The sequence below is a fragment of the Squalius cephalus genome, assembly GCF_949319135.1.
Source record: "Squalius cephalus genome assembly, chromosome: 18".
Lineage (NCBI taxonomy): Eukaryota > Metazoa > Chordata > Actinopteri > Cypriniformes > Leuciscidae > Squalius > Squalius cephalus.
Window position 1 is genome coordinate 22,155,023 of NC_137139.1, and position 11,121 is coordinate 22,166,143.

The following is an 11,121-nucleotide window of genomic DNA, read 5'->3' on the forward strand; positions in this document are numbered from 1 at the left end:
AAAATCATTATATTCTTACCAATGCACTCTGGTGGTTTAGGGTTCCATCCATTTTCTGTACACACAATATGAGATTCTCCTTTCATTGTATAGCCATCATCACATTTGTAATCTATAAAGTTGTTCAGTTTATAGGGGGGTAGTCTTCCACCGATTCTAGATGAGTGTGGAATTTCAGGCTTTGGACACACATCTGAAAAAAAAGAAAAGAATAAAAAAAAAAATGTAATTTATGTAAATGAATTGTATTAATCATTAAACATTTTATTCATCAACAGGAAAAAAGAAAAGAAATTTAAATTTAAAAAATTTTCTTTTTTTTAATCTCTTTAACCATAACTTACCCAAACATTTTGGTGGATCAGGTTTAAAAGTCCCATCCTCAGAACAATGAAGTGTTGAACTTCCAATAAGACTAAACCCACTGTTACATTTGTAGGACACAGCCTGTAAATACTCATAACTGTCCCAAGGCTCCTCTCCAAGCTGTCCATTTACTATGGCTGGAGGTGCCTTACATTTCACCACTAAAGAGAAAAAATCCAGGTGAATAAATACTTATTTTCAGATGCATCTCAAAGTGAAGAGCACATAATTGTTTATACTCATCATGAATTGTTCTGAATAAATGTGTGCTCTTCAAGTGTGGGCGTGGCCTAAATACGCTCTGTCTCTGAACACAGTGAAAACCAGGTAGCATCAATGTGTTCCCTTATCGCAAGTTCTAAAGCACTAAACATAAATCACGTGAGCCAACTCACTACACATAATGACATGCGATAATTTATTTATTTTTAAATACAAACCATTATTTAGGCCTAATTATATGTCAGCATATTCATCGCTTGACAGGAAATGTGCAGTATACGATGATATAATGTAACAATAAATCATGTAAATCATGTAACACACAGCAAAAACTCCAGTGTTACATTAGGGAGTTTATGTGCCTCCACCCTCAAGAGTGTTAAAATAAGAGTTTTAAGTTTTAATGCTCTTGAGTTTACTGGTTTATGCCCAATTTCACACTCATATGTTACAGTGAATCCATCTGGGAAACATTGAGCCGAGAGATTAGATTCTGACACAATGACGTTCCTCGATGCAATAAAGGCTGTGTTCACTGTGCTGTGGAGGTAAATAAAACATGCTTATCATCTGAATCAGTATTCCTGTAACACGGTAACTAGTTAATTGTGCAATAAAGCTAATTAATTGAGTAACTCTGTCATTCAGATCAATGGCAAAAAGTACACTATTTCTTATGTAGGGTATAGGCCTATACATGCTACAGTTTTTCTTAGTCTATATGTCCGGTGTTAAATGTGTACCTGACATTTTGTGGAAGCTTTTGCTGTGTGGCAAGTTATGTTGTCATTATAAAGTGATGTGTTTGGGATCCTTGTTTACAGGAATACCAGGTTAAATAGGCAGAAAAGAATAAAAGTTTATGTAATTTATGTAAATGAATTGTATTAATCATTAAACATTTTATTCATCAACAGAAAAAAAGAAAATATATATTTTTTTCATCTCTTTAACCATAACTTACCCAAACATTTTGGTGGATCAGGTTTAAAAGTCCCATCCTCAGAACAATGAAGTGTTGAACTTCCAATAAGACTAAACCCACTGTTACATTTGTAGGACACAGCCTGTAAATACTCATAACTGTCCCGAAGCTCCTCTCCATGCTGTCCATTTACTATGGCTGGAGGTGCCTTACATTTCACCACTAAAGAGAAAAAATCCTGGTGAATAAATACTTATTTTCAGATGCATCTCAAAGTGAAGAGCACATAATTGTTTATACTCATCATGAATTGTTCTGAATAAATGTGTGCTCTTCAAAGTTATATTTCATTCAATTTTAAGAAAAAAACCCTCACCTTCACAGACAGGATCTCTGCCATCCCATCCACCCTCTCTGCACCATCTGTCTTTTATCTGTCCATCTAACATATATCTGGAAATCAGAGCACATCTAAATCTAAACACATGGTTAAAACAGCACAGAGAAACTGACTTAAATGGTTTCACTTACCCTGTGTCACAAACTACTGTAATTTTGTCGCCAAATAAAATCCCTTCTATTTCATATCTCCCATTTTGAAAATCTGGAGGACTTCCACATGATTTTCCTGTAAAGTATTAAATATATTATTGACTAATTGAAAAATAATCTTTAGTGTTGCCTTACTTTATATGACACACATTTATTTTAAGCGGAAATGTGTGATGCTGTGAAGCTTCCTGCATCAGTGACGAAAACTGCTATAAAGGATTCTTAAGATATTCAAGGACTTGCTGATCTATACTGTACATCCTTCACATGGCTAAATTAGATTTTAAAAAACATTCAAAGGCACTTTAGGGAAATTTACAAATGTAGGGTACTCAAAAAAATTATTGATAGTACATACTTGTGCATTCTAATTCCAGACTTGTCCACTGGTTTCCCTCACAAGTAACATATTTAGATGCTCTTGCGTTTACTGATCTATACCCAGTATCACACTCAAATGTTACAGTGGATCCATCTGACATGACGACATTCCTTGATGGAAAAGAAGGCGGTGTACACTGTGCTGTGGAGATAAACAAAACACATGCTTTACTGTAATCTGACGCAATACTATCCATCATCCTCACAATTATTAGCACTACTACACCATCTTAGCTTTATTTTGGTAACGAAGGACTAGATTGTGATTACTTTAAACAAAAGTAAATTAGTATGACTTAAGGAAGATGTGCTGTTGAAATTAAATCACAGCGCTTCTTCATATGTTGCTCAGACATTTCATTTTGTTCTTTTTTCTTTTTAAATAGAGCCAAAGGTTACAAGATTTGAAAACGTTTGGCCTCTCTCAAACACTGAAACTAAAGCAGATTTTAGACACAACCGTGTTGATAACTGCAACTTAGTTAATCAAGTGCTGAAGTTGATTAATATAGCACTGTTATCATTGCAAAATGTGTTAAGGTTACATAATTATTTGTGAACTGTGGACAAAAACACATCTACCGGTTAAATCAGTCCTGACAGCATTATAAGGGCAACAAAGAAGAGTTGGCCTATATGGCATTCTAACGGCCTGAGGCTTTGAACCTGATGACATTGTTGCAGGCCAACATAAAAAGTAAAATAATTTTGGATTCATGCATCCAAAAGCAAATGGAAGTCATGTGCACGTTTGCCGTGTTTACAGTGAAGAATTCGGTTAATTCTGTGTATTCTGTTTGTTCAGTTAATGAACTTACAATGTGCCTTTTTCTATTACTATATTACAGTTTTACACAATTCTCAGAATGGAAATATCATCCGCCTTTTTTGAACAAACCTACTGCATTTTAAAATATGGATGGCACTTCAGGTTGGGAGTCGTGCCATTCAAAAGGACTGAAATAATTTCTAATAATAAGCTTGTGCTACTAATAATCCTCATCTGTCAGATTGACTGAATGAAATGTAAATTAGCCTTAAATATTCTTATTTCTTACAGTAATATTTGACCCATAATATTGCTCCACAACTACTGGGGTTTTTCATGATCTGCTGAAAGTAATCACTTTTATACTTTTCCTTCTGATGTTAAATGGTTGAGAGGTAAGGAGAATAATGTCACCTAACTGTACCAGTTTTTGCAAATGAGTTAAGCTTTAAAAAAACAATAAACAAAAACAATAAGCTTTACAAGTTTATTGCCAGTATCTGATTTTTTACAGTTCTATGGAAGTTACTCCCATAATTCACTCATAGCGTCAGTGTAGGAAAAAAGGAGGATATAATTTTCTTGGGGAAACAAAAAACTGTGTTTTGTCCCAAATAACTCAATATACACAATGCTTCACACTACTTCCTAGGGGAATCCTTACTCTTTTATGATTACTGCGAATTTGGACATACTTATTTTGTCACAAACTCCTACTTGTGTTTGAACTTTGTCCTAGTTCGCCTACTAGCCTAGGGAAGTATGCAGACATGGTTTCCAAAATTCCACACTTGTTTTTTTCTTTTTTCTCACTTAACGTTAATTAAGAACAGAACTCAGAAACTCGCACTGTTTATACTACAAAACAGCATATAATAGTGCATGAGTCCTCGAAATGGGACGTACCGACTGTAAAACCTTAAACTAAATTGTAGTTCACTAACGATAGATAGATAGATAGATAGATAGATAGATAGATACTCACCTCGGACATGTTCACAGATCATAAGAATCGAAAGAAGAGCAACATTGAGCAACAAGACCTTGCATCCCATCTTGTTAATGTAGTCTTACTTGATTAAGACTAGGCCTATGTTATTTGTTTTCTGCACCAAATAAACAAAAAAAGCATTTTAGCGACACGGCGTAAAGTAATAACGTTACACTTTTAAAATATGTATTTTTGAACAATCAGAAGGCAAGTCATTCTATATCAGTGAATCTAACCCGACACACATAATATATCAATATACACATCAATGTATATTCTTTTTTTTTCTTCATTATAACGTCTTTTCAAGCGGTTGTGGTAGGTATAGCTACTACTTTGTTTTAAGCATCCTTACCTTTAACGTTAGGTGTTTAGGAGGTTTCTCAATGTTCTGTGTTTGATTCAGAGGTATATAAAGCCCGTTTAACTTTCAGGAAATGAGATTAAGGAGAGGGTGCCGGAGATCTTACTGCAATTCTCATGAAGTAAATTTCTGTCTAAAGAGGGCGTTACCGATGTGTGGCAAGTTATGTTGTCATTATAAAGTGATGTGTTTGGGATCCTTGTTTACAGGAATACCAGGTTAAATAGGCAGAAATAAAATTGCCATCCAAAATCTCTCAGTTTTATTTAACCTGTTCTGTTCCATCAAATTACAAAAAGTTTATTTCAGACAACCTCAGATCTATGCATTTCATGAAATTATAGATTTTCCTTAAATGAAATCTCAGTAAAGCATGGCATTCTATTTGTAGATACAATTATTTGTATTTCAAACACAATGACCCAAATGGAATAATTGAGTATCAGACTCACCTTCATTAGACAGAAAGAGGGAAGCAGCACAGAGATACTGCAACTTAATTCCCAAAAGTTTCTCAACGTTGGTGAACTTGCCTAATAGTTCCAGAGTAATTTGTTTTCTGTTCCTCAAAAACAGAGAGTAGTGGGACAACACATTATAATGGACATTCTTGGGTTCAAGATGATTCTCATTCTGTTGGTGACGCGCTCCATGTAGAATAAAACGGCTATTTCCTATGAGATGACTGGAGTCATTTCATGCGAGTGAAGTTTGGTTATATTTCTCACTTTTTAAACATTAAAATGGACTACAGACAATAAAAAGTTCTTCAAAGTTTTTTTGAATTAAAGATATATTTTTAACAACAAGAAACTAACAGCATTTTCAACTCAGATTATGCTAAACGTATTTTTTTTTTTTTTTTTGCAGTTTAAATGTTTCATTTGTTTTGCAGAAATATATCATACAATCTCTAAAACGTAATAATGTTAAGAATAATAAGAAAAGCTCAAAAACATGTAACTTTACTCACACACACTGATGCTCCTTCAGAATTGGTGTATCGTTAACAGTGCTCATAAGAAAACATGGGACAGGATGGGTGTACACAAGTGGAAATCCTCTCTCTCATGTAACCAGATCCACTAAAATGCAACCTAACAATTGTTCTCCTAACAATTAACACACACACACACAAAAAAAAAAGAAGAACAAAAAAAGTAGCTTGCACAAAGTTTTTTTTTTATTATAGGAGGAATCAAAGTATTATTTTGTGTAAACTGCCAGTATTGCACAAAAAAGAATGTGGTTACTATTTAAAAAAAAGTTTTTCTTTTCTTTTACTGGTCTAATATAAGCTGTTGCTGCCATCCATGTTAGTAAGCAGTGATATTGTTCAGAGTTCATATTTTTGATCATTTTGATATTTGTGTCTTTCTTGAGGTATATGCTGGGCATCTCACTGCAACGCTAGTTTTAAGACGTAAGTAATGAAAAGCTCAAATTATATCAAGCCCATATATTGAAAATCAAACAAAGATGAAAAGATGAATACAACTAAACGTGAAATGTGAAAGACCACAACAGACTGTAGATCTTTAAACAATCTTTAGTTGCCCTGTCTGCCTACTCACTAGACCAAATAAATCACTAATCATTTTATTTACCTACATGTCATGTGACCATTTACTGACACTAGAGAACTGTGTTTGAAATATTTTTAAATTTTGAACTCAAAGTTTTTGAAATATATAGTAAAAATCTCAGGGGACTTCAAGTGAATATTTGCAATAAAAGGGGTTAACAAAAAAGTTTGGGAATCTCTGCATTAAATGAACAAATGTATTTAATTAGTCAGAAACCATTTGAGTTGGACAGAATGGAGTTCATTTAAAAATACAAAACAATTTCAACAGTTCATTGTGTGTGACTTTTCCTTTCAGGAAGGTCAGGCAAGATTTCAGCAATTCAGTGCTGACATGTACAGTAACTTGACATGAAGTCAACATGAAGTAAAAGAATGCAAACAGTACATGCACACACCATGAATAAAAACACACTGTATAATGAAGATGTGACCATGGTTCTCAGTCAGATGTGTTTGACTTGAGCCATAAGCCTTCTGGATGTTGATTTTAAGCATGTGAGCACTACATATAAGATTGTAATCATAGCTGAGAAGAGAAGCCAACGAAGACACTCATACCATAGAGGTAAGCCAGACCAAGACCTAGAGCAAGAGCATAAGAGTTTTCAGCCTTCTAACGTACAGACGTTTGTTGAAATTGCATTGAAACGATTATATTTTTCAAAATTTTTACTATTAATACTCAGTCATATTTGGAATTAAATGATGAAATAAAGTATGAGTTTTCATGCATCTGTTCATGTCTGACTTACATTGTCTTATTCTGACTCCATGTGAGTTGAGAGACTGTTGCAGAGCTCAGTAATTCCTCTGTAGTTTGGATGGATGTTGAGAGCGATGTTGTGCTTCTTATGCAGTCATAGCTAGAGAGAGCTAATCAAGAAAGCGAGGTTCATCCTCTTGTCAGACACATTAAAACCATGTAAATACACCACAAAAAATATAACATTACTGGAAATAAAATAAGAAATGCTACATCATGTCCATTCATGTAAAGTAAAACTAATGTACTCAAAAGTTAAAAAAATGATTACACCATTGCATTGTATGAAACAATTGGCCTATCAAAATGACGATCATTACAATATTATAATGTAATATTAATACAATATTATTACTTTTTGGCCTAATATTGATACAGAAGCCACATTAATATTATAGGTGCTCTGAGGTCATTTTTAATACAGTCGACGAAAGTGGCATTTGTAACTATTTTATGTTTTGGTGAATTGGTGTCTAATTCTTATGAATTACAATCTCATTTCTATGTTTTCGTACAATCTGTTTATGACCAAGTGATGGTTATGTTTTAAAATTAAAATAATACGTTTTCATGTGAATTTGCCACCTCGTAAAATAATTAGGCTACATTAACCTGTGAGATTGGGTTGGTGTTGACAGATGACGGCAAATATTCGAAAATAACTGACCAGTGAATGATGCGACTGCCCAATCAGAATCAAGAATTCCAGAGAGTAATTCCAATGTAATAAAAAACGTAATATACAATCAATGTACAGGTTGAACTCACCCTTAGATGAGATGAGATAAACACAGTTCTTGTCTGCAGGCTGAAGGATTTGCAGAGAAATAAATTCGTTGCTCTGTCTGCTGACTTCATTAGAGGCCAAGCAGAAAAGTTGGCTGTCTTCAGAGATATTTGAACAATGGAGATGGAGATCAGTGGAATTGTGCAGGACGATGTTGTTTGGTTTTCCAACTCTGTACCAAGTGTACTGCACATCCGTTCCTCTCTCACTCCTACAGCGAAACACAACTAGTTGTCCCCAGCTTGTCATTTCCAGAGAACTGAGAGGCCAAAAGTGTGGTTTCATTACAGCCTCTGAAATTAAATACAAAAGTTCTGTCATGGAACTCTAGATGGTGCAGGCTGATATGACCTTAACTCAATCTGTTTGCAATCACATCATTCTCAATAGGGCACAGCTGATTGGTTCCTGCTGTATCAGTAGCCAATGAGCTCACTGCATGCTCAACCTTCAAATACTTGGTCAGCATTTGCTGTAGCAGTTTTTCAGAAACCCTCCTACACCTTCCCCAGCTCCACCTGTATATATCTGCTACGGGTAATTCATGTATGCTATATTGTCTTACAGCACTTGCTCACAGCAGTGTGTCAGTAGCATGTCCCATACTTGTAGCAATAGCAATAACAGCAGCAGCATAGCAGATCTATTCTGCTAAGACCAAACATATCAACATTGTCAAATCCATTACCATGCCAAACACTTCCGAGAGTTGTCATGACATAAATTGATATTCTATTTCTGCTTGTGTCAAACATCAAGATTAAAATGTGTATTAATTTACAAAAAAAAAAGAAGGTGCTATACACCGAACATCTTACTTTGGTTTAGGATACTTCACATAATGAAAATAAAGTCTTACCTTTTGTTACTGTAACTTGGATCTTGGTCATTATATCAGAATAAATTTTGTCAATCGCCACCCAATATATCCCAGTGTCGTCCAACTTTAGATCTCTTACATTAACAATCAAGCCTCGAGAAACTCCGTCAATGATTTGAGCCCGTGTTCTGTACGCAGCCTGTGTGAATCCATCTGTGTCCATCAGAACCTCACACGAGGCTCTGGAGTCTCCAGCACACCAGTACTTCTTGTTAAATCGGAACTGGGTTGTTCTGTAGGTGCAGGTAATAGTGATCGTGCTTCCAATTGTTGCTTGAATCTTTGTTTTATCACACTGTAACTGCATACTTACTAGAGAAAAAGTCACAGTTTTAAACATAGCATAAATAAAGATGATCATGAAAATGTATTGTTATGTTTCGAGCATTTAAAATCAGCACGATATGAAAATTCACCCAATCTATTTTATAAATGCAATGTTTCTTTTTTATATACTTTGACCTCAAAATGTTATAACCGGATCTTCTGATGAAAACAATAGATTTCTCTGTGGTTGTGTATAGAAAGTGCAATAGAACAGTGTAGTGTAATATATAGAAGTGTAATAGAACATTTTAAAATACAGTCAATCTACAGACGAGATTGGAAAGTTGTGTATAGAAAGTGCTATACCTGTAATAGAACATTTGTCATTGAATCAGGACAGAACAGGAAAAGGTCAGAGACTGCACTTTTGCCAAACAGTCACTAGATGGAAGACTTGTGTGTAATATGCAGGACTTCTCCAATCATTTAATCCGCTTAAAACCCGCCCTGGAAGCTTGCGTTCTTCTGCCTCTACTTTTGAGTGCAACATCTACATCTCAAAATCCAATCAGCAACAGATGGAAAACCAACCTGTTATTGTATCTCATATTTTAAAATTATTTTTAAACTCTTAAAACAAATTTTATTTGAAACATTTTAATATAAAATCATTTTTTTAACAGTTTTTGTGTGCATGTTAGTCATTTTGTTCAACCTATGTGCTTTTACTAGAAGTAAATTGGCAAAGTTGTGTTACAATCACTGTGAGATTAGTGGTTATATCTCTAGTTTTTTACTCTACTTTTTACTTTTTTATACTTTAGTTTAACATTTTGAATTACCCTACATTTTAAGTATGCATGTTATCAAATTAAACAAGAGAATCTGATTCACAAGAGAACAAAAGGAGGAGATTCAGGCGATGCCAGTTCAGCTCATTTAACATGTATTAACATGACTGCAAATCAAATAATCAACCGTTTAAATGCAGAAATTAAATTTTTATTCTACAAAAAATATTGTCCTATAAACTTATTGTCCTATAAACTTTTTTGGTGGTCATGTATGAAAGATACAGTATTTTCTATTTTCTAAACTGACAGTAAAACTCAACCCATTACAGTCGTCCCTGGTCTCCTTACAAAACTACTCGGTTTACAAAATTTACTAGGTTTAATTTACTAAACAAATACTAGGCAGATAAATATAAAAACTACCGCATCAAATATGTATTAAAAAATCAGTAAAAAGAGACTTACTCTGTGCTACAAGCAGTATGAACAAGCCCTTCATAGTGTTAATGGAGGTGTGAGTATTATGTTGTGTTGGTGTACCTTGCAGCAAGTTGTTTAGAATGAAACAGGATGTAAGGCAGTGATGGACGAACTGTGGTTTTCAAATGGCTTTGTGGGGTCTTTCAGTATGCTGACAGAAAAGATGAAAGTGCACTTTTTCATGCAAAAACGTCACAACAATAAGAATTAAAATACAGACAATCTACAGGCGAGATTGTGTATAGAAAGTGCTATACCTGTAATAGAACATTTGTCAGTGAATCAGGACAGAACTAGCCTAGAAATCTAGACACACCCTAGCGTCAGCAATTTTTTTTGCAATTTAAATTTAAAATTTATTTTGCAGCCAGGGTAGTCTAGCAACTCTCCGTTGACTTTCGGAGCTGTAAAAACCTAAATTGGGTCAGGCCAATCACATCGTGTATAGAGTAGGCGGGGCGGGCTTAACATAATGACGACAGAGTTGCGACGGTTCCCTGCTACTTGAAAACAAAGAATGGCGGCTGCTGCTGGAGAACAGTCTTTCGAATCGGCTTTGGCCGCGACTCTGGAGGACTTGGAGTTAAGTTTTTCTTTGAGAAAAGAGCAAAGAACGGCACTTAAGTCATTTTTAAAAAAGGAAGATGTGTTCGTAGTTTTGCCGGCCAGATTCAAAAGTTGAATCTATCAACTAACGTTAGCTCCGCTGTTGGGAAAACGCTCTGGTTGGTTGAAGCACTGTCCTATTGCGTGCAGAGTGAATTTGAAAGACAGCCGTTTATCCCGCCTCTCGGATTGAGCCGTGTCTATGGTGAGTTGCCAGACCTAACATCTTGATGTAGGTCTGGCTTGCCAGGCTAGGACAGAACAGGAAAAGGTCAGAGACTGCACTTTCACCAAACAGCCACTAGATGGAAGACTTGTGTGTAATGGCTAGTAACATATTAAATTAAACATTATATATATATATATATATATATATATATATATAC

General features: G+C 34.8%; 1 protein-coding gene across 31 annotated transcripts in view; it reads right to left on the minus strand.

The window, feature by feature from the left end:
* LOC307145773 (complement component receptor 1-like protein) overlaps positions 1 to 7,972 on the minus strand; it is a 30,228-nt gene extending 22,256 nt beyond the window's left edge. For 10 of the 31 annotated variants that reach the window (XM_079849306.1, XM_079849300.1, XM_079849303.1 and 7 more), the window contains exons 1-9: positions 5,544 to 5,644; positions 5,023 to 5,129; positions 4,201 to 4,321; positions 2,424 to 2,588; positions 2,045 to 2,141; positions 1,890 to 1,966; positions 1,553 to 1,735; positions 345 to 527; positions 20 to 193 (exon numbers count right to left, since the gene is read on the minus strand). In XM_079849306.1, the coding sequence (XP_079705432.1) occupies positions 20 to 193; positions 345 to 527; positions 1,553 to 1,735; positions 1,890 to 1,966; positions 2,045 to 2,141; positions 2,424 to 2,588; positions 4,201 to 4,270 (949 nt within the window). In that variant the 5' untranslated portion in view covers positions 4,271 to 4,321; positions 5,023 to 5,129; positions 5,544 to 5,644. Of the gene's footprint in view, positions 1 to 19; positions 194 to 344; positions 528 to 1,552; positions 1,736 to 1,889; positions 1,967 to 2,044; positions 2,142 to 2,423; positions 2,589 to 4,200; positions 4,322 to 4,561; positions 4,706 to 5,022; positions 5,245 to 5,543; positions 5,665 to 7,689 lie in introns of those variants that run through there. The other 21 variants (XM_079849307.1, XM_079849301.1, XM_079849304.1 and 18 more) reach the window with 8 other exon arrangements.
* Between the last annotated feature and the right edge of the window lie 3,149 nt (positions 7,973 to 11,121).